Below are 23,731 nucleotides of genomic sequence, written 5' to 3' on the forward strand. Positions count from 1 at the left end.
TACAGGTCATGTGGGACAGTTTATTTTAAAGAAATTCAATATTTATATATTTACACACACACGCAAAGGAAAAAAGAAAACAACAAAAATAGATTTTACAGCTTAATAAAAATGACTACGGAGCACTGTGGGCTGAAGGTGGAATACCCACTCAGCAGCACACCCACCCTGATGTGCCACCTAAGGGCCTGGGGACAGGATAATGGGAGGGAGACAGCAGGCTCAGCCCACAGATCATCCTTGTCCTCCTCCTCAGGGCTTTCTTGTAGTTTGTTCCTGGCATTCAACCCTTCATGTCCTTCTTCCTGGTCAGGAAGGTGGTTGTGGACAGGGGGTAGGGGTAGGGAGAAGAGGGAGGTAGAGGGCAAGATGGAAAGAGGATCCTGAAGAAGAGTAAGTTAGGGTGGGGTAGCTAGGAGTCAAACAGGAGCAAGAAGCTTCTATTTGTCATCCCCGAGTCTGGCAGGGGTGAGGAAGAAGAAATGGGGAAGGGGAGATAGGAAGCGGGAGCTGGGGAGGGAAGGTGACCTGTTACCTCTGTCTCTTTTGGGCAGTTCCACTTCTTTATGTTAACCCCAGTCTGAGCCAGGCCCAGAGAGGTTCCAGTGACAAACTAGTGGTTTACGTCCCAGTGGGACAAATGATCTAGGAAGTGAACTGCAGAGCTGGCAGGAAAAGCTGGGGTCCTCTTCAGTAAGAAACAGATCCTGGCTCCCGGGGAGTAATGAAAAGGACATCGGCTTTGGCATTGATGCAGTAGGTGACGATGAGAGAGAAGACAAGGACGCTGAAGCCCACTATCAGGGTGATAAACTGCAGGAGAAGAAGGGCAGGAAAGGAGAGAGGTGCTCTCAGAACTCAATGCAGTTTTGGATAATTATTTGGGGCTGGGAGCCAGGACATCAGAATTTTGGAGCTGGCTCCAAGTACCAAGTACTGAACAATCATAGGCAACATCTCCCCAATCTGGAGACCCAGTGTCCCCATTTGAGAAGAGAAGTAAAGTATTTGTTCTTGCTTCCACCTTGTGTTAGATTTTAAGCATCTTGAAGTTAGGACCCATGACTTTGATTGTCTCGTGGCAATTACATTACTGACTTACTTGTGACAGGTGCTCAATAGATATTAGACTGACTCATGCCAGCTATGCAGGTGGGAAGGCCGGACGGGAGTAAGCTGTGCAAGGGCTACTGAGGGTCCACAGGGTAAGGAGTATCTCTCAGGTCTCCATGGGAGCATATCTCCAAAAAGAGCACATACTCAAATGTCCTAAGGGGGCATGCTGGCTGACAAGGGACAGATTTGCAGTAGGTTTTTGTGGTGCATCTGGGGCAAATGTGAGATGGAAGGGGGTATGAGACAGAGGCAATAGAGAGAAGTCAGTTAGCTCTCTGCCACCCCCCCTCTGCCCGTCTCACCTCAAGCTCTTTGCTGGCTATCAGGAATATCCGGGCGCGGATCTCTTTCCAGCGGCTCTCAGTCCATGTCGAGTACTCAGTAGAGCCCCACTGCCTCAGTTCAAAGGCAGGGGACAAGGCCCTGGCCAGTCGTGCCGTGGAACGCACACATCGGGGGAGCCAGTCTGTCTCGTTGGAATTCAAAGGGCCCTGAACCCATGCGTATTCATACAGCTGCACAGGAAGAGAGGCCACAGCACGGGGCTGAGGTGACCCTCTCTCATTCATTCCCTCTACCTTTTAGATGGTCCGTTTTCACCCAGGCTACTGCTTCTTCAACACTCAAGTTCAAAGGGCTGCATCCCTCCATCCCCCAATCCCAATCCCTTGGAGCCAACTGGACCTGGGAGACCCTCCAACTTTCCCTAGGGAAAGGGGCCCTCTGGGCATCTCCGACACCCACGACCACTCACATCCTTGTTTTCGCTGGGGACTTTACTTGGATCCTGGCACTGCTCGCGGGTAAGGTTGACCACCTGGCCAGTCAAATTTGCCAAGGCATACTGTACAACATAAGTGGTGTTGGTGGGGCTGGAGACAGCAATGTAATGCTGAAGAGGCCCATCACCTGATTGGAGACCAAAGGGAAGGGAGGATTTGGTGGGTGGGAGGTGGGGTGCAGATGGGCAAAGAGAAAAAGCCCCAGATTGGCAAGAGCCAGAGAAGAAAAGGTTAGGGGAAAAGAATCCAACAAATATCAGGGGAAAGAAAGGAAAATGGGGGGAAAATAGGAAAAAGTAAAAATAAAGGATTAAACCAAAATGATGACTTTTTCTCTATCCCTTTACTTGGCTAAGAGTCCCATTCCCATACCAGGTGCTTACCCAAGTAGGACCTTAGGTCCTGCCTGAGGATAGACTGGAACCATGAGTTGTTGGCTCTAATCAGGAACCCATAGAGCAGGCGGGTAACCTAGCATTGGGACAGTGAGAAGAGAGAACCTTGTGACCTGGAGCCCAGGGAAAAGTTATTAGTGGAGATCCAGTCATGAGGTGGGAACCAGACTGGCTAAACACACTCTAGGGTTGGGAAGATGGTGGCTGGCTCACAAGGATGTGGATGAGGCCCACCCAAGAGCTCTCTGGGGCATTAGGTGTCCTCAGTTGCACATACAGACATGCTGAATTCCAAAGTTTGGGGGACTAGGCAAGGGACATAAAGGATGGGGCAGGCTGTGTATAAACCGAGGTGGAAAGGAACCAGGGCCCATTTGTCTTACTGTTTGAGGATCAGCCTGAATGGTGTTGCTGAAGTTGGTTCCTCCTGCAAGCTGGTACAGGGCACGTCCCAGCACTGTGGCCACATCTGCCAGGGCCTGTGGTAGGTGAGGAGGGGGGCGGAATGGCCCGGCTCTTCTAACCTCCAACACTAACATTCTAACCATCTTCACTGTGCTCTCCATGCTCCCACCCAGCCCAGGTCAGTGCTACCTTGGCAGTGTCTGTCACAAAGTTCAGGTCCTCTTCAGGGCTCTGCGATTCAGGGTAGTTCACGTTAATGTTCTCAGCAGTGTCGTAAATGCTCTGGTAATAGCTGCCAGTAAAGCCAGTGTGAGCCGTAGCTACACTCAGGGCCCTGCCCCCTCCTCCCTCAAACGTCCCTTATGCAGGAACTCAGTATCTCATTTTTCATCATCCAGGAGGAAGGGAAGAGAAAAAATTAGCATCCCATATTGAAAAAGGTGTGGAGAATGGGGAGATAGGAGTGAGAGTGGGAGTGGCTGGTTAAACACAAAGACTTTTCTGACAGACAAGGTAGAAAAGGTAAAATCAGAAGGCAGGAATCCCTCCCTCCCCGGAGATCTTTAAACATGAGAGACACTTCCATATTATATATCATTTAGGCTGGACACACAGGAGGATGGCTAAGATGACTTTCAGAGAACCTTGTCTGTCACACATTATCAAAGCAATTGTATGATTGCTCCAATGAACATTTCCACTGAGGGCGGCTGGGAATGGAGGGGGATTAGCAGGTCTGCTCATAGACAAACAGTACTACTCTGGGTCCAACCATTCTGACGCTCCTTGGGGGAGCCCCAAGGAGACGGATCTTAGAAGAGGGGCTAAGAGGAGAGCGCTTCCAGCCCTTACCATCAATAAATGTCTGCCCCACACAGAATCCAGTCAGTCACACAGTGCAGTCCAAATGTGCTCAAATGATAAATCATCCCTCACCCCAAAGTGGTGTGGAGGACAGATATGGAGAAGAGAGCTGATCCTATGGACTAGAACTGTCACTGCCCTCAATAAATGAGAAGGTGCTACTTGGGTGGGGTCAGAGAACCAGAGCATAAGCACTTTTACTCAGAAACTCATCTGAAAGAGGGGAAGGGAACCCAGGGGCTTAGCAATCCAGCCTGAGTAAGAAGTCCCTGTTAGCCCAGGGCTCAACTAGGGGTGGTTTAGGGATGCCTAGGACGAGGAGAGACGTGATTAATAGGGCCTCCCCCTTATCTCTGGAGCCCCCTCAGCTGTAGGGGACACTTTTACCCCCCCACTGAACCACATGCACTTACCACACGGCAAGAACACACTACATTCCACAGATTATAAGTATTGTCTGTGGCACCCTTGGGCAGGCCCCAGACAGGGACAGCCCTCTGTCCTCCAGCCAAAGAAGCCCCATCATCATTCGCTCTTGTTTGAGATGATGCCCTCTGCTGGCAGCCCTGGGGAACTCGGGCCCCTGGAGAGCTTGGGAGAGGTGGGACCACAAGCAAGGATGACTGTGCTAGGAAAGGGCAAAGGGTGAGGATTGTTTTCTAAGATGAAAATCAAGTCAAATGAGGGCACCAGGTTAGATCTGAATAGGCCACTGAGCAAAGAACACAAATTGACCTGAGATTTGGGAGAGAGGGGTATGGGAGAGGGGAGAGTGGTGATCTTTCTTGACACAGAAGATATTTCTCTCTATGGACCCCAGGCTGCAGAATAGACTCTTCAAGAATGAAGAGGATGCAGGCTAGGTGACTCTTACTGGTTATGGAAGACATTTAAATGGTCAGCAAGAACAACGCCAGAGATGTTTCGAGCTCGAAGAAATCGCTGCAGAGAAGATGGTGGGAGAGGCTTGGAATAATCCGGCCTCCTGAGGACTACGGTAGAAATGCCAGCACCAATCTTCTCCAGTGTGGCCAGGAGGTCCTTCACCTGGGGGGAGAGGGGGATTAACTGATGGGAGGCAGGGGAATGGGAAGCGAGAGGTCTCTTTTAGGCCTGAAATGCTCTCTACTTCAAGTCCCCTGCTTGGGGAGCTGCCTTAAGCCCTCCTAGATCTAAATCCCTCAATCCTTTTAGGATTAAGGCGCTCTGAATTTTCTGCAGGTCCCATCATCCTTTTTAAAGTAGGAAATTAGGGCACAAAGAAGGAAGAGGCCTGTGTCTTTTCATATTTATAGGTAAACTCCACTGTCCTCAGGACTTTGTCTTATCCTTGGTAGATATTTCACTTAATATTTGTTGTGCAGAACTGGAGGGGCAAATAATTATACAAAACTATGCTGAATGCCACCCAGGTAATCCATTCCGTAAGTGTTAGAGGAGTCCAGAGCAGGGATGACACTGAAGCTGGAGTGGCAGGAAGAGGCCTGCACGTAAAAAAGAGGCCTAAAGCTGAGCCTTGAAGGGAGGGAGGATCTTGAACAAGTAGTGGGGAAAGTGGAGGACAATTTGGGTAGGGAGTCTGATATAGCCAGGAATTGGGGAAAGCAGCCCAGAAAATGGGATCCATGGGGCAACAGGGCGAGCAAGGAACTAGCTACTCCCCTGCCCTTACCAAGCAGCCACAGTTTGCTAGGCAGCGAATGATCAGAGAACTACCTACCCCAGAAAGGCAATGCAGCCGTGTTTCTCCTTCAGTTAACACCCAACCTATCTCACAGCGATAGGACCAGGGGCAGGGGTGCCCATATTCTGAGCTGGTAAAATAAGAAGTGAGGAGGAGAGATGCTCAGATTACCTGCTTCTCTACAGCTTCATTTTTCCGAGACACGGGGTCTGTGTGCATCCAAAGCTCTAGTGATTTTCTTAAGGCCACCTAGGAGGAGGATGGAGAAGTTAACACTTATGATCAGTCTCTCCTTCTCACCCATACCTGGGAGAAAGAAGTGGGATGGGAAGAGAAGTCAAGGGAAGAGGTGATGGTACCTGCAGTGAGGACAATGGAACAACAAAGGAGGAAGCTCTAAGGAGGAAGGAAGGGGTGGAGGACACAAGCTACACACCTGTCCCAGCTCCACGAATGAGTCAATGTTCTCCAACTGCACAGGAAACTTGCCCTTCTCCATATCGTAGACCATTCTGGAGCTGCCAATGTAGTCAAAAGTTTCCTGAGGGGTGGAGATGGGTGGGAGAAGGAACAGAGATTCCCAAGGGTTATGACAGCATCAGTTCCTTAAGGCCAGATCATCAAAGATCTAGGCACGAAGGCTACTGTCTCATGTCATCTCACTGCTGGCCAGCTTACACAGTCATGTGACTTTCCCTCCTCCCTACCCCGCCTCTCAGCTGTGATTTTCCCTCACATGTATGTGTCACAGGACTTCTTGAGTCCAGAAATGGGGAGAGCAGCCTCAGTAAAGGCCTGAGCCGAACATCAGCTGTTATGTGCCTGCTTCTTGCCTCTCTCCCACCTCTGCCAACTGAGCCACGGCTGCTCTTCCTGCATTTGAGGGCCAGGCTGTGATGGCCCTCAGGACTCTTGGGTGGAGGTGGCAGTAAAGGGGTCCAGAGAATAAAAGTAAAAGGATGCCTCAAATAGAGGGATCAGTGGGGGATGGAGGGGGTTGGCAGTATACCAATTCCAGGTCACGATGCAATGGCTTCCTAAAATGGGGGAACCCGAAGGGAGACACATGTAGACATATCCAGAAGTTCTCTGCTGAGTGCTGAGATGTTCCCCAAGCGATAACCACTCCCACCCTTACCATCCCCTTCCTTCCCTGCCATTCCACCCCAGCCAAAGAGTCCTCACCCCTTGGAAGAAGACAAACATGACATTGCGGGGCAGAGTGGTCACATCGGGCGCCTTCTGCAAAGCTTCAGCTGCAGCCAGCTGAGTGACGAAGGAGGCAACGGCACTTTCAGCCCCTGGGGCCACATTCCAGAAAAAGGAACGACTGTCCAACTGGGTACAACAGAAAAGGCAGAGAGGTACACTTTGAAAATGGAAATTAAGACTGGGCCCCAGTTCCCCTCTCCTGTTCCAGTCAAGACAATATTCATGTCCTGGGGCGATGGCTAGAACCCGGAGTCCCACAGCTCGGATCCCTCTCCACTTGAGGTTCCCCATTACAGCAACTCTGAAATCTGATGCCTGAGAGAGGCCTGCCTGCCCTTTTTGTTTCAGCCCTACCCACCCTGATTAGGAGCCAACACTCACCCGGGTGGCAGCAACCACAACCCTGGCGTCAGGCTCTAACATCCCAGATGTATTTATAGGCTTAAGCATGCTCCATACGTTGTAGTCGGACAGGGGGTCACAGACGATTTCTAAGCAGGACACAAACCGTGAGAGATCAACAGGAGTAAGGGAGAAGGCAGCTAAAAGAAGGCATGGACAACTTCTCTGACCAGTGCCCCATGGACTCTGTGAGTCATGTTCTTTATCTCCACTGCTCCAGGCCAGTTTCTCTGCTGCCGTCCTCTTCAGGGACAAGCTGCCTTAATTGTTCAGAACTGTATCCACCTTCCCCACCCAACGCTACGTGCCTGTGCCCACTCCTTCCCTTCCGTGGTCTCTCCAACATTCCCTGGCCTAGTCCCATTATCCCCACCCCAGTATACCCAACGTGCCTCGGATCTGTCCTACCCGGGTTGATGCTGAAGGTGCTCTGGATGGAGCTGCGCCGCATGCAGGTGACAGTGCTGATGACAGCGTGCATGTGAGAGACGAGCTGCATGGCACACAGCGGGAAGGCTGGTGCTGAGCCATTCTGACTCAGGTTGTGATCACGATAGCACTACAAGGGGAGATGGACCTTACTGAAGCAGCTAGCTGCAGAATCCCTTCCACACTTCCCAGAAAGAGAAGGGCCCAGCTTCATCCTTAAGCCACTCCCACATCTACCCCTGAGCTATAGCTGTCCTGGTACTACCACAGGATCTATAAGATCAAAGAGAAAAACTTATCAAGAGGTGTGAAAGGACAGAGACTCAATGACTTAGTTGGGGCAGATGAAATTACCCTACACCAAATGGCCTGGCCCAATGTGGAGCTTCAGCCACTGTTCCTAATGTGATCTGATGTAAAGAGCACCAAACTGGAGATTAAAAATCAAATTCAAGGGGCTAGCCCCATGGTGTAGTGGTTGTTTGGCGTGCTCCACTTCAGCAGCCTGGGTTTGTGGGTTCAGATCCCAGCCATGGACCTACACCACTTGCCAGCCATGCTGTGGCAGTGACCCACATATAAAGTACACAAAGACTGGCACAGATGTTAACTCAGGGCTAATCTTCCTCAAACAAAAAAAGAGGAAGACTGGCAACAGATGCTGGCTCAGGGCTAATCTTCCTCAGGAAAAAAAAATTAAATTCAAGACAGCTTGGACATCTACTCACCAGGTAACTTTGGACAAATCTCTTATGCTCTGTGTGTCAAAATGAAGAAGCTAGACTAGAATTAGAGAATACTAAAGCTAAAAAGAACTTTAGAAATTACTGATCAGAATCTCTCAATTCCTAGTCCAATACTAGGGGTACTTAACTAGGGTTCCACACCTTGTTTTATATTAAATATTCCTTACATTTCTTCCACTCTAAAAGCCTTTAAAGCAGGCAGGAGAGAAATGGGAGAGGGGAATGTGAGAGAATAAACGTCTTGGATCTTCTTGGAGCAACTGTCTTTCAGAGGGTGCACTAGCAGAATGAGACTCCCTCCAAACAGGAGGAGAGACTAAAAAATAATTCTCTTTCTAAGTGGAATTGCCAGGAGCTGGCAGAGACATTACCTGCTTGATGACATTGGTTTCATTTTCATCCTCAAGAAGAAAGATGGGGAAACTAAAGTCTTCATAAGCCAAGCCATTGCCCAGGGAGTTCCACTTTATTGCATTGCAGTGAGCAAACTCCGGCCCATAGGAGTTGGAGTAAACACCTGAAGGGGAGGACGTGGGGACAGGATGTTGGGACAGCAAGCTCTTAGGGACCAGGTGAGGGAGGAAGACTAGGATATCATGAGGTTGGGACTATAACTCAAAGGAGCAAGCATCAACCTATCACCACCTGCAGTAAAATAGACACTGGTGTCAGAGAGCCCCAGGCTGGCCGATTAGGGATCTGAGCATGTGACAAAAAGGAAGAAGGGAAGGGAAGTGGAAGGGAAAGCAGCAGAGGGAAAGGATGAGTGGCAAAGACAAAGAAACACTGTCTTCTGTTTATGAGACAGTTGCTCACACTACACGCAGAAACAGACACACAGACAGACAGACACATACCCCCGACCCAAAGACATGAGACTGAAGCAACAATGAGCTTTGGGCGACAGTGGGCTCCCCTGATCCTTAGGGTTTCTTACCAAACCCATCATTGGGACACTGCACACTAGGAGAGAAGCCTGAGGCGGGTCTGGGCTTGGCCAAGGACACTGCAAGACCAGCAATTCGGTGGGCTCTCCCCTTCAGTTTCTCCATCACACTCCTGGAATAGGGAGGGAATGCCATGAAGGAAGATAGGAAGGTTATCAGGCAGCCTGATATCCTGCCCCCAAGGATGGAAACAAATGGAGAATTAGGAGAATCAAAACTGTTGACTCATTTCTTGCCTTTCTGATCTCTAACTTCTGAGTGAGGACTAGGACCCAATCAGAGCTCAGGGTTAATCCCATCTACCCTGTCTCTGAATGACCCTGGGTACCCCTCCTTCCTTCCTGGGGTCCTTACTCACTAGAGTTCCACTTATAAGATCACCCAGATGATTCCTTTTGATGGTGCATCTTTCCTTCTGAGGATCACTCCCACCCACCGCCTAATCAGACCAGGGCAGCCAAGAGAAGTTTTCACTCACAAGTGTGAGGACTATTCACTCAATCGTCCTCTCTCTGGATGTACCTTCCCAGCAGGCACATGAAGCTCTTACCTGGTAAAAAGTGTTCCCTCCAGCAGAACCACGTAAGGGGGGTTGGGGCCATCAGTCAGCACCCACTGCAGGTCCTCTTCCTTCTCTACTACGTGGATAACTCCTGTGTCCCCACTAACGGAAGCTGCCAGCACAGAATGGGTCAAATTAAAGTTCCCACGGTTGACAAGTGTGATCTTGCCTCACTGATTCTGCAGATCGTTTAGCCCCCAAACATGTCACGAGACATGTGGGTTAATGCAGCCACCTCTGGACTTGAACTGAAGAGTTGAATTGCCCTAGCTCCATCTGAAAGCTACCAGGAGGGAACGGAGGACAAAAGAGCCCAAGAAGTCTACTCCTTAGACTTCCTCATTCAACGTCAGAAAGGCTCTGTGATCTTCACTTTCTTGCCCTCTTCCCTCAATTTCATTTAGCCATATATACAAGATTCCAAAACAGCAGACACCAAAGTTTTCAAACCTATATTTTCTCCAGGAAATGGCAGGCTCTAGATCTCTAGCTTGGAGTTTTCGCACTGAATCTTCCTTTATGAAAACATATGTGTAGATTCCCATGGCCTCAGAAGCCTCCCTGGATCTCCATTCCTTTGCGTTATTTGGGAATGACTTTACTTGCTTTTGGCCAGTTTTAGATGAGGTCAATCAAGAACTTTCAGGTCTCTAGACAAAGTTTCCCAACTGATGGGCCTTGAATGGATTAGAGATGTGCTGACATTGATTCCCATCTTCTCTGGGGACCTAGGTTTCCAAAGACCTTAGGCTGGTCACCCCCAGCCAGGAGCAGATTCATCCATTACCCCGGCACGCCCTGCCAACATCATCCATTCCTCTGTGTGCCAGAATGCCATACAAATAACCTTTTCTCTGTGTCTCATGACATGACAAATATTGGGAAGCAGTGCATTAGAGGACGGATGATCCACAGTCCAGAATGACTTGAGTTCCATGTAGCAATACCCCTCAAATCCTTAGTGACCCATGCAGGGACATTCTAAGCTCTCCCCAGGAGTCTTCTCCCCACTCAAAATTGGATGTGTTATTCATAAACTGTTTTAGAGCAGGAGTTCACAACCCTGGCCGTGTATCAGAATATCACTTTGGAGTTTTAAAAAATACAGATACTTGGGCCTTACCTCAGATTTATTAAGTTAAAATCTCTAAAGGTGAGGCCCATGCATGTATTATTTTCAAAACAGGCTACATGTGGTTCTTTATTATACACAGCCAGGCATGAGAATTATGGCTCTAAACCAAGGCACTGAAAACTCAAAACTTGCATGAGACAAAAACTGTAAGTACTTTCAGACTGCCAGCCAAGCAGAATTTTTCTCCCACGGAATCTGGTAAAATCTAGACAGGGAAACAGTTCCCCCACATTCAACTATGTCTTATATATAGTAAATACTTAATAAGTTCATGTTCATAGTGATAATAACATAGATAAATATCAGAATCTGGAATAACTTTAGCAAAGATCTAGCTACCAATGGCAGTTCCAAGTAAAACAAAAGACAACAGTCCTTGCCACAGCATTTAAAACACGGGAAAAGGAAAAGCTAGCCTGGCAAATAAAAAATATGTAACTTCAACTTCAAGGAGGGCAGGAAGACAAGCTATAACACAAGACTGAAAACATCTGGATTCTAATCTGGGTTCCTGTTGGTGACTATGTAGTCTGAAGTAACTTGCTTCCTTTCTCTGCACCTTCAATGAGAAGAAGCTTCTCTACTCTTATTCATCTCATACTGTGGGGACGGATTAAAAAAGGAGAGAAAGGAAGGAGAGAAAAGAAAAGAAATCTACATATAGCCCCTTTGAGCACTTTAAAAGGATCTAATAGAAACAGAGCATTATAATCAGAAAATCAAACCTAGGTCTCCTTCTCCTTAATTTTATCATCCTAGCAAGCCTAACGAAAAAGGGCGCAGCTTGCTCAGGATGGACAGATAAGATGAAGTAAGACTTAGAAATAAGTAGGTTGAAAAGGAAACAAGATCTTAATGAGGAAGTGGCCAGAGTCCAGCCCCTCCCCTCTTGTTTCTCTGTCCTGGCACTTCGCTTTATCTCTGGGGGTTATTGCTTTGCCTCCCACAGGGCTGCTTCTCTAAGAACATGCAGCAGAATGACTCATTCCCAAAGAGGATATCTTAGAGCCCAGCTCCAGGAGGATGGGGCCTTTTAAAAGGGGATCTAGCCTTTTGCACTAGAGTGGCATTCCACCAAGACCAGTAGTCTGATCTCAGCTCACAGTGGACTTGGTTCCCTTCTAGCCACAAATCCAATTTAAGAACTAAGTCCAACAAAAAATTTTATTTAGAACTGTTTAGAACCAGTTAACCTACTCCCAGCAATTCCTGTAGCAGGGACATGAGGCAATTAACATAGAGTATCCCTCAGGGAAGGAAGGGTAGAAAAGCAGTAACTGCCACTGTGAGCAAGTCCTTTACTTCCCAGTGTCTCAGTTTTCTCCCACCAAATTGGCAGGTTTCGGGCAATCATACAGTACTGCTCGAACCACACTACTTACTCAGCATCATCAATCAACATCTATTAAAGGCAGTCTGACTTTCAGCTTTGTGCAGGTACATTCTAACCATTTTTACAAGATAAACTGAAATTCAGACGTGACCTGTTTGATGCGGAAGCAGCCAAGAGCTGATTCTAAGTTTCCTGCTTACCTGCAAACTACATTCTGACAGAGCTACTAGCCACAGAACAAAAGCTGAAGAGAGCAGGTTAAGCAGCAGAGGACCTGGGAGTCAACCTTCAGATCACAACTTTTTCCCCTTTTATAGTTTTATAACCACGTTGTTACGGTACCCTGTTTTGGGACACATTTACGAAGCAGGAAGAGAAATCTAAATGTTTCACTAATTCCTCTTGCAACAATTTGGCTTATACAATGCCTTCCCTTCAAATAGTTTACTGCCTTAAAGAAGCCCATTTTGGTTCCAAAAAGATCATTCAGAGTACAGGTGATGACTGGACTCCATCATGTAGTCATCTTCTTTCTCCTTAGGAAACAGTATAGTTTTGTACTTAACCCACTGGCTAGTTAAGAGTCCTGGCTTGGAACTTGTACCACCAGGGCTCAAATCCTGGCTTCATTACTTATTGTCAGGATCATCTTAGAAAAGTTACTCAACTTCTCCAAGTCTCAGTTTCATCATTTGTAAAATGAGGATAAGAATAGGACCTGCTTCATGGGGTTGTTGTGAGTTAAATGAGGTGCACACGTAAGAAGCCTAGTATGCAGCATTTACTAAATGTTAGCTCTTATTAATTACCTTGTCTAGTTTGACAAATGGTTCTCTATCACCTCCAACCCACAGAGCCTAATTTGTGTGTGGAGACTCCCAAGCAGGACTTGGATCCTTATATCTAGGGCAGACTGAAATATCAACAGTCACGAACACAAATCCCAACCTCAACTCACATTGGCAGCCAATCTGATGAGTGGCATTGAGCAGACGAACACAGGGAGCTGTCTTATTTAAGGGGATGTAGATCTTCCTCTCCACTGAGTTTCCCCAGCACAAACCTGATCAAAAGATACAACGTGTTACAGGAAATTGGGAGACATTGGTACCAGCCTCTATCTTGTCATTAGCTCGCTGGATGGCTTGGGTCCATCATACTTTTTAAAAATGGGACTAGTGTCCATTCTTCTCACGTCCTGGGCATGTTATTGGAAAGATAAATGCACTCAGCTATGCGCCTCAGAGGGTTCCTACAAATTCCACGTAGAGCAATTCACAGTGAAGCTAAAACAGAGAAAACTTGATTTGTCAAAGAAAAGGCATTTAACCGCAGATGTACCAGCTTTTGGTTGCATGGGTGACCACACTTCTGCTTTTCTATCCTGTACTTATATTACTAATTAATTAATAAAAGGATGCCAGTCTAAGAATATAGATTAAAATTAAAAAAATCTTCCTGAGAATTTTTCCAGGGGTCTAAAGAGAACTGGGAGAAACCTTATGCCACACACCTGTCAGTTAATCTAACATCAGTAGGCCACCTGTGTATGCCCATAGTGTGGGGTGGCTACAGTTTCTCCTTTGGGGATCTTTAAAAACAACGTTAGTTTGGGGGAAAGTATGGTCATGGTTATAATCAGGCATGTTTATGTTTTAGAGCTTGACCGAATAGAAAGCCAGATACCAGAAAATGAACGTGTGTAAGCAAACACTTATGCGCATCATAAATGCCTAAGTTCCTTGAATCATTCTTTCACAGTTTAAACACTCAAGAGTACCCATATCCTATCTTTGTCTCACTTTACTAATGAGACAAACTGAGGCAAAGCACAGAGATGCGGGTTTACGGCGGAATCAACAAAGGAGGAAATGAAGAATCTACTCTCCTAAGCGCCGCACTGCACCCACGGAACCAGGTGCTGCTTTCATCTTTAAAGGTCTAAACGCACTGAGAAGTGAAGCTGAACGCTGACACACGTCCTTTTTGATTGCAGGTGGGGTGACTGGGGCCATGGGGAAAACGAGGCATCCGGATAAAATGGGAGAAAGTCGGGCTGGAAGTCCAGGAAGAGGCCTGGAAGAGGAAATGGGGCGACACAACGTGCCGCGGGGGAGAAAGGACCTTCAGGTCCAGGCAAAGGGGGAACTTCTGTCGTGGGAACGAAAGAAAAAGGATTTACCGGGTGGGGGGACAGAGGGGGAACGGGAACTAGAAGGGAGACGGCGCCGCTCGCGGCTGGTGCGATCCGGAGGGTTCTCCTTACACACTGGAGCTCACGGGCGGGGGAGGCCTCACCTGCCAGTAGGACGCAGAAAGACAGAAGGCGAAGAAGACCCTGACTTCCCGGGTCAGCCACAGAGCCGCCCCCCGCCGTGGCCATCTTGCCTGTGGGCTGAGCGGAAGCCTCGGTTCCCCTCTTGTCCGTCAGTGGCCTCTCTAGGCCAACACTGGCGCCGTCTCTGTGGCCTGGAGCTTCTCGGACCGGAAGTTCGTGCCCGCGGAGCTTCCGGGAGCCGCGGCAGAGGGGCGCTGACGTGGAGGCAACCGAAGGGCGGCAGGGAGTGGCGGGGCTCGGATTAGCACCTTGGAGCCCGAGGCCTGAAGGATGTTAACCAAATTCGAGACCAAGAGCGCGCGGGTTAAAGGTAGTGGAGAAGAAAAGGGGCCCTATGGAGGCTGGATGTCAGGGGTGGCGCAGTCACGGTGGAAGAGAGAGAGAGGGTTGACGTGCGGGCGGAATTGGGCCCACCTTACGAATCCGGAGGAAGAGGGGAGGGAGGGAGGTTAGGCCTGGCAGGCGGTTCTCCAGTCCTCTTTTCTTTGTTGTGTCCATAGGGTTTGAGTGCTCCCCACTTTTATTCTTTTGCTCTCAAGGCCCTGTGACCTGTTGGCTTTTTGATGACAGTGTTGTAGGGAGTGACGCTGGGGATTGAGTCTCGACCTCCTCCATTCGCATCTAAGTCAGCAGCTTTTTCGGAGAGAGCACTGGCCACCTCTCTTAAGGAGACCTTGCCTGCACCATATCAACTTCCAGTGCCTCCACTGGGCTTTAGTTCCTACTTGAAAACAGGACATTGAGGCCTGTAACCCCAATAAAATCTGAACTTGATATGTTTCCTGGATAAAATGTAGGAAACCTAGTTAAATGTGAATTTCAGATAAACAAGGAATAATTTTTTTAGTATTCGTTGTTTATCTGAAATTCACATTTAACTAGGAACCTTTATTTTTATTTTCTAAATATGGCAGCTCTAGAGCTTGAGTATCAGTGGATGGAGGTGGAGGGCAAATGACTGAAATCACTGTAGTAGTCTCCTAGAGCGATAGAATGGGAAAGGCAGACAAGTAAGGTCTCCTGAGACTTGGAAAATATATCTATCTCGAACATTTAATGAGATGTAGCATAGCAAAGTGCTTAGGATCTTGGTGTTTGGAGTCAGATGGGCTTGCATGCTTTGGAATCCTGAAACATCCACTAACAAGGTCTAAGACCTTGGGCAACTTACTTAACATTTCTAAATCTCTGCTTTCTCATCTGGAAAATGTGAATAATTAACATTCCCTTATAGAGAGAATTAAAATGAGAAAGTATATGAAAACTACTTATTATAGTGCCTGAGGTAGACTCGGTAGCTCGAATACTGGAGGCCATTATTAATGTGAGAATAGATTCTGAGCAGTTTCTAAATCTCATGAGAATCTTGATCATGAAGAGTGCCATTAGGAATTCCCAGATGGTTGAAATGGACCTTCATAATCCTTGAATTTTCTCTTCTGCTCCTAATGTTTTATTGGGCAGTAGAGAAGGAAAGTGGGGGAAAAAAAGATGTCAGAATATTTGAGTTAATGTCCATTAATGACTATTTCTATATATCATAAAGGTAAAAAATGAACAATCTAATGGGAAAGCAAACAAGTAGGAGAATGTAAATGTTCAATAAAAGTAAATGAAAATATTCTCCACTGTCCTAGTAATGAAAGAAATGCCAAAAAATAAAAAGTGAGAATACCTTATTTTTGGTCTTAGATTAGTAGAACAAGCAGATAACTAATAATGTCTCACATTGGCCTACGTGTGCAAAATGGGTACCTTCAGAAACTTGGTGAGACTGTATAATTGATACGGTCTTTTTGCCATCATATAGTATGTACCAAAATGTTAAATGCACATACCCTATTCCTGAGCAATCCAACTTCCAGTTCTTTAACCTAAAGCAGTAATAATGCAAATAGGCTAGCTTATGTGTAGAAGTATCTTCAGTGGTACAGTTTTCTGACAGACTAAAGTTAGGGGGAAAAAACCTTAAATGCCCACCAGTAGAATAATTTTAAAATGTGGTACGTTTGAACCTTGCAGTTTTTAAAAAGAATGAGGTTAAGTTTATACGTACTTAAATATAATGAGATCCATGATATATATTTAAGTGAGAAAAGAAGTTTGCAGGACATTATAATGTTATCTTCATTTTCATAAAATGATTTGGTCTGCATTAAATATCTGAAAGGATACACTCCAACTGTTAGCAGTTGTGATTTCTGTGGACTTCCATTTCCAGTCATAACAGAGTAACAGACCAGACTTACCTTCCCACCTTAAACAACTGCCCAACTAAACAGAATGTGGGAAATGAAGGTTTTCAGACATTGGATGATAGGCAGTGAAGGAGAGTGATTCTTGACAGAAGGGAGATAAACAAGATGAGTCCTATGATTGTTTTAGCTTATTACCCGCAGAGAGTTTCCAGGCTGCAGTATAGGGAGGCAGGAAGAGGCCTGTGGTTTCACTGAGGAGACAGAGTTTTGAGTTCAGGGAAGCCAAGACAACTAGAGTTTGCTGGGCGAAATACCAGACAAGAGGGAGCTGCACAGAGAACCCTGGATTTCTGTAGGGGATCCTGTCAGGCCTTTGAGTACTAATCTGCACGTGCATCTGAGGAAAAGCCCCAAAGCATGGGAAAGAACCAGTGGAGAGGAGAAGGCAGAAGCATCCCTGGCACGCGCATAGAGCTGGGAATAGCTTGTGTTCCTAGTAGCCAGAATGGAAAGCCCTCCTAATACTACAGAGCATCATATAGAAACCTCAGATGAGTATTGCCTTAATAGTGGTGCCAAATTAGACCTAAACTAAAGGCTCTGGAGCCCCACCCTAACAAAACTTAAAAGCAAGCCTCAAAAGATCAACTGATTCGAGTAACCTAACTGCATCCTAAAACAAAGTCCAGCAATATTTAAGGACTGTAACAAAAATCCAGCACCTAGGGGCTGGCCCCGTGGCCGAGTGGTTAGTGGTTAAGTTCCCGTGCTCCGCTGCAGGCGGCCCAGTGTTTCGTCGGTTCAAATCCTGGGCGCGGACATGGCACTGCTCATCAAACCACGCTGAGGCAGCATCCCACATGCCACAACTAGAAGGACCCACAACTAAGAATATACAACTATGTACCAGGGTGCTTTGGGGAGAAAAAGGAAAAAAATAAAATCTTACCAACAACAACAAAAAAAATCCAGCACCTAATAACAAAATTCATAATGTCTGGCATCCAAAGAGTGAATGTATGAACCTTGGATTAACCTAGCTGTTTCTTTTTCTTATCATAATTGATAGGAGGTGACATTATAGACCTTACTTAGCTCATTGAATCATTCTCTGTTTTTTTCCCAGGGCTCAGTTTTCACCCTAAAAGACCTTGGATCCTGACCAGTTTACACAATGGGGTCATCCAGTTATGGGACTATCGGATGTGTACCCTCATCGACAAGTTTGATGAACATGATGGTAAGATAACAGTTTTTAGGAAAAAGTGAAAAGTGATGTAAGTATTTATTGTCTTCCGGAGTAGATTAGACCTTCTTTAGGATTAAAGAATGTGGAAGGGATAGAACTAAAAAATCCTGAATAAGAATCATTTTAGAGATTAGGAAGCACAGCTGTTTTTAACATATATTGCCTGCCTTCTTCCCCAGGTCCAGTACGAGGCATTGACTTCCATAAGCAGCAGCCACTGTTTGTCTCTGGAGGAGATGACTATAAGATTAAGGTACAGAGGGTCTGTCATGACTGGGAGTAAAGGACAGAGGGATGTGACATTTGGGAATTCTGGAAGGGACTAAAACCCGGGCGATCTCATTCATATAGAGCTTAGGCTTTTGACAGTGTTGTTCAGAGCACTTATCCAGCAAACATTTATTGAATGCTTATTGTATACCAGACAGTTTTATTTTTTGGGAATTCAAAAATAAATAAGAACTGGTCTCTGTTCTCAAGGAGCTTTTATTCTAATGGAGGAGATAAATATATGCCCAAATAATGGCATATACAGTTTGGTGAGTGATACAGTAGAGAGATAACCAAAGTGAAATAGAGAAGGACAATCCAGGTTCAAAGACAAAAAGGCATGACATAGCTGGATACATTTGAGAAACTCAGATTAGTTTTGTGTGGATAAAATCTGGAGAAAAGATGAGAGAAGGGGCCAAAGAGGAGAAGGGCCAGATCATGGAGTACCTGTTTGCAGTGCTCAGAATTTTGGATGCTATCATACAGACGACAAGGAGCCACTAAAGGGGCTTAAATGGAGAAGTGATATCAGATTCACATATTTTTTTAAAGGATTACTTGGGTGATAGTATAGAGAAAAGATTGGATGAATTGGGTAAGACTGGAAGTAGAGATATTATTTGGAGCCTGTTGTATAAGTCCATCTGAGATGAACAAAGCATAAGCTTAAGCAGTAGCATTCAAAATGGAGAGAAAGATATGGATATGAGAGCTTAAGGAAATGAATCAGTAAGTTTGTTGGGTGGATGTTGGAGGGATGTTAAGGGGAAATAAATGAGGTGATTTTTATTTGTTTATCTCAGGCTTCTAGCTTAGGTCACTAGGTAGAAGGGGTGCCATTAATTAGGAAAGGAAAAGCAGCAAGAGTAGGTAACAGTTTTCTGGAGTGGAGGAGGATGGTGTCTTAATCTGTCTTAGTTAGTCTAACAAATACCATAGACTGGGTGGCTTTTAAACAACAGAAATTTATTTCTCACAGTTCTGCAGACTGGAAGTCCAAGAGCAGGGTGCCAGCATGGTCAGGTTGTGGTGAACGCACTCTTCCAGGTTGCAGGCTGCTGACTTCTCGCTTTGTACTCATATGGTAGAAGGGGTGAGAGAGCTCTGTGGGGTGTCCTTTATAAGAACACTAATCCCATTCATGAGGCTCTACCCTCATGACCTAAGCACCTTGCAAACGCCCCACCTCCTAATACCATCACATCGGGCATTAGGATTTCAACATGAATTTTGGGCAGGACACAATCGTTCAGTCCGTAGCAGATGGGTAATGAATTCCATCTTGGCTCTGAGGGACAGTCTAGTGGAGATATGTCTGCACTATAGATATATTTGCAAATTGTCATCATGAAGGAGGGAGCCAAAGCAGAAGTAGTAGAAGATATCACTCAAGGATTATGTTGAATGAGAAGATAAACCATTATTTAGAGATCGAGGAAGTAGAGTTAGCATAGGAAAGAGTGATTTGAGAGGTTGGAGATGAACCAAGAGGAGGAAGCAGAAGGCTGTTGGACGCCAAGGAAGGAGAGAATTTTGGCAAGGAGAAAGTGGTCAGAATAAGGTAAAGACCAAGTAACCTTTGGATTGCTTAATTAGGAGGAAATTAGTGATCTTAGCACCTTAATGGGAAGTAAGGAAGCAGAGACAGAATATAGACAATTCTTTGACTGTAATAAAGACAAAAACCAGAGCCAGAGGCTTTGAACCTATTAAAAAAATCAATGTTTTCTCTATTTACTTCCACAAGTCATTTTCTTTAAGTATGTGTATCTAACCAAATCAGTGAAATTTACTTCATAAAGAAGGTAAAGTCTTGGGGCCAGCCTGGTGGTGCAGTGGTTGAGTCCACATGTTCTGCTTTGGTGGCCTGGGGTCCGCTGGTTCAGCTCCCGGGTGTGGACATGGCACCACTTGGCAAGCCATGCTGTGGTAGGTGTCCCACATAGAAAGTAGAAGATGGGCACGGATGTTAGCTCAGGGCCAGTCTTCCTCAGCAAACAGGAGGATTGGCAGCAGTTAGCTCAGGGCTAATCTTCCTCAAAAAAAAAAAAAGGGTAGTCTTTTTCAGAAGCTACGTCAGGAAGTTATACAGCAGAACTTAGGTGACAGACAAGAAAACTGACAGCTGCCTGCAGAGAAAAGAGGCATTGGAGTTGTAGGAAGGACAGTTCTTTCTGTTTGCTAGATTTTAGGCACTGCCTCCTGGGGGGGGTGGAAGCTCAAACCACCTGATAGACCTTAAAGCTCGTAAGGATATCACTTCATTGTAATATTTCTAGTGAAGTGTTATTTATGCTCATGACCATTGAATATCGAGAATGGTTAACTCGGGTTCCTTATAATCTGTTTAAGAAAGGAAAGACTGAGTAGCATTTTTAAAAAGGTTTTTTCTAAAGTCATTAATGTTTTTAAAAAAGAATTATCTTCTGTTTATATGAAATATCCAGATAAGCAAATCAGTAGAGACAGAAAGTAGATTAGTCATTGCCTGGGGTTGGTGGATTGGGAGGAAATGCTAATTGTCTTAGCCAGCTCATGGGTTTGTATCATGTATGTCATCATGCTGTCGTTTTAACTTACATTTCTCTGCTGAAAGGAGGATTATCTAGAAAAGTCGTGTTTATGGACCATCATATTGTTTGCGATATCCATATAAATGTAATATTAGTATAATTCTGATTTACAAAGAGTAAGACAGGAATCCCCAAATGGCCAGAGTCTAAAAACCCCATGAGTCTTTAAAGAGTCACAGTTTTGGAGTTTGGTAGAGGACTATAAAGGAGTCAAGACAGTTTGAAGCTAGAAATATGGAAGTTTAAAATGCTGAACTCTATATAAGGGGAAAAATACTAGTTATAGAATTATGTTTATGGTATGATTTAATTGTGTGAAACTCAGACCCCACTGTGTACATGTATATCTATTTATAGGTGATTTGAAAGATGAAGGAGAAGGTATTAGAATATTTTCACTTTTCGTGTTATTTACCTTTTCTCATTTCTGTACATACGTATTGAGCACCTACTAAGCATTAGCTGCTATAGTAGGTACTAGAGTGTAGTGTGAAGCATGATGGATGAGGAATCTGCCTTTAGGGAGCTCACATTGTTGTTCTTTTTTTTTTTTTTTTTTTTTGCTCAGGAAGATTTACCCTGAGCTAATATCTGTTGCCAATCTTCCTCTTTTTGCTTGAGGAAGATTGCCCTGAGCTAACATCTGTGCTAGTCTTCCTCTATTTTGTATGTGGGTCTCCACCACAGCATGGCCCCTGACAAGTGGTGTAGGTCTGTGCCCAGGAACTGAACCTGGGCCACCAAAGCTGAGCACACCAAACTTAACCACTAGGCAGGGACAGCCCTGGGAGCTTAAATTCTTGTTTGAACAATCATACTAGGGTTGTGTGAGTTTCTTACAGGAAATGGTAATACTTTTTGTAATTTACAAAAGAAAATTTAAATTTTTTTTTTCTTTGAGGAAGATTAGCCCTGAGCTAACATCTGCCAATCCTCCTCTTTTTGCTGAGGAAGACTGGCCATGAGCTCACATCTGTGCCCATCTTCCTCCGCTTTCTATGTGGGACACCTACCACAGCATGGCTTGCTAAGCGTTGCCATGTCCGCACCCGGGATCCAAACCGGTGAACCCTGGGCCGCCAAAGCAGAACATGCGCACTTAACTGCTGCGCCACCAGGCCGGCCCCTAAAATTTTTTAGGTAAAAAGAAAGAATAGTAACAAATTGTCTTGGATAGAGTCTAAACAGGTATTAAATGTTAAAAAAGAATTAAAAAGGCGTTTGACCTCTTATTTTCGCACTTTTCAAGAGGTTTTCTAGATGGGACACGTGAGCTATCTTACATTTATGGTCCTGGTTTTAATGTCTTCTTCAGTTGTGTCCATTGATGCCTCTTGCTTCAGTAGTTGGCTCAACTTCATATCTGAATGTGATGTTTTTCTGCGCAGCTCAGCCTAACTTAGCCATGTAGTGTTTTCCATGGCAATAAGATAAAGTCCGTTTGCCTGATAGATGAGTACAAACCGTGAATGTTTGGGCATTGTTTGCTACCAAGTTAAGAGTGTAAGAGAAGATGGTGCCTTATGTTGTGCTATTGTTTCCTTTGGAGTCATGGTATCTGCCCTACTTTTTTATCCTGAGCTAAGGTAAAGTGCTAAGGGGTCTGTATTCAAGCTAAGAATGCAACTATGCAGTAGAAAGAAGAGTTTCAAGTTAAGTCGTGGATAAGCAACTTGTCTCATCTTATTAAATAGATGGTTTCTCCCTAAAGAAAAGAAAAACCTTTCCATCGTTTTATCTTCAGTTTTTCCCTAACCTTGCCTTTTTCCCCTCCCCACATGTTGTTTAGCTGACACGTATTTTCATCCTGGGTCTTTTTCCCTCCAACCTTAAACAAGACTCCCTACCTATTTAGAAGTGTGAAAGTATGAGTCCAAACTTGTTTATTGAGAAAGCTGAGCCTTTCAGACGCTCAAGGCCCTTATGTCTTATTCCTTAGTTGGATCTCTTTCTTTGCAGGTTTGGAATTACAAGCTTCGGCGCTGTCTCTTCACGTTGCTTGGGCACCTAGACTACATCCGCACCACCTTTTTTCATCATGTAAGTAGCCACGGTGGCTCTAGTTCCAGAGCGTTCTTCACTTTCCCAGGAGGAATCCTCTGCTTGCTCCTCAAGAACCCATGCTTTCGTAACAGAACTGTTATTGGAGTGGCTCTTTAGGATCTATGTAGTGTTGACTTTTCTGTTTTGTTTCCTTCTACAAGGAAGGACTCAGGTTATATTGAGTTTAATTTAATTAGATTCACTGGACTGTGAGGAAGGCATTGATTCTCTGTCAGGAAAAGTGCAGATTTTATTTCAGGTTTTCTGAGCTAGCAGACAAAAGTTTGCAGGCTAATCCCATGTGGGGCATTATTAAGTAGGTGTGTCTGGAGGAAGGCCAAGGTAAGATGCCATTTTGACGAACTAGTAAATATTTTAAAGCATTAATATTCATACGCTTTTATCCTAGGATTTTAGGGTCTAATAGAGGCTGCTTCCTTAGCCAGGCTTACTACCTTCTTTGATATGTCAGATATCATAATAGACAGATACTGAGTTATACGTTAGAGACTCCCAACCTCTTAAGCTGCTTCCAGCCTGACTGAATCTATTATTCTATGCTACTAGAATTATCTTGTACTATTCCTTGACTCTCAGTAAACTAAGTCTCTTGAATTAAGTTAGAAGGAATATAATGAAATAAACTAGAATTTCTTGGCTAAGTTTCCTTTTTTAAAATTTAAAAAATTTTGGGATAGAATGGGGTAGAATGATTGCAAAAATTATAACTGAAACATTTGAAAATGATAACCACTCAGGTAGTCTATTTGATGGGGACTCTGTCCCCATCAAAGAGGACTTGCTAAAGACTCTTGCCTAGTACAAGTTGCCATCTAGCTGGAAGGTTGTGGAAAACCTTATTTTCTTTTATTTTTTCAGTTCAATAAATATATGTGTGCCTTGTACTTACTAAGTTCTGTGCTAAATACTGCAGATACAACTGTGAATGAGAAATGCTTTTCTCAACAAGCTTATAGACTCTAGAAGGGCTAAATTGTTTTTATATGTTGCTTTCTGCTTTGGTTACTGAGACTTGGGAACTTTT

General features: G+C 45.2%; 2 protein-coding genes across 3 annotated transcripts in view; one reads left to right on the top strand and one right to left on the bottom strand.

Moving 5' to 3' along the window:
* On the bottom strand, positions 1 to 14,463 carry NCSTN (nicastrin). Its single transcript, XM_046683354.1, has 17 exons — positions 14,311 to 14,463; positions 12,971 to 13,075; positions 9,533 to 9,656; positions 8,973 to 9,094; positions 8,407 to 8,552; positions 7,269 to 7,419; positions 6,840 to 6,949; positions 6,432 to 6,584; positions 5,683 to 5,787; positions 5,418 to 5,495; positions 4,437 to 4,609; positions 2,888 to 2,990; positions 2,677 to 2,772; positions 2,282 to 2,369; positions 1,871 to 2,025; positions 1,419 to 1,631; positions 1 to 813 (listed from the first exon to the last, which is right to left on the bottom strand). Exons 1-17 carry the CDS (start codon positions 14,393 to 14,395, stop codon positions 691 to 693), a joined length of 2,130 nt encoding a protein of 709 aa, XP_046539310.1. The 5' UTR covers positions 14,396 to 14,463; the 3' UTR covers positions 1 to 690.
* Positions 14,464 to 14,504: 41 nt separating this feature from the next.
* COPA (COPI coat complex subunit alpha) overlaps positions 14,505 to 23,731 on the top strand; it is a 39,432-nt gene continuing 30,205 nt past the window's right edge. For both annotated transcript variants that reach the window (XM_046683352.1, XM_046683353.1), the window contains exons 1-4: positions 14,505 to 14,660; positions 17,675 to 17,788; positions 17,977 to 18,050; positions 22,603 to 22,683. In XM_046683352.1, coding sequence (XP_046539308.1) covers positions 14,621 to 14,660; positions 17,675 to 17,788; positions 17,977 to 18,050; positions 22,603 to 22,683 — 309 coding nt within the window. In that variant the 5' untranslated portion in view covers positions 14,505 to 14,620. The remainder of the gene's footprint in view (positions 14,661 to 17,674; positions 17,789 to 17,976; positions 18,051 to 22,602; positions 22,684 to 23,731) is intronic.

This window comes from Equus quagga, chromosome 13, assembly GCF_021613505.1.
Source record: "Equus quagga isolate Etosha38 chromosome 13, UCLA_HA_Equagga_1.0, whole genome shotgun sequence".
NCBI lineage: Eukaryota > Metazoa > Chordata > Mammalia > Perissodactyla > Equidae > Equus > Equus quagga.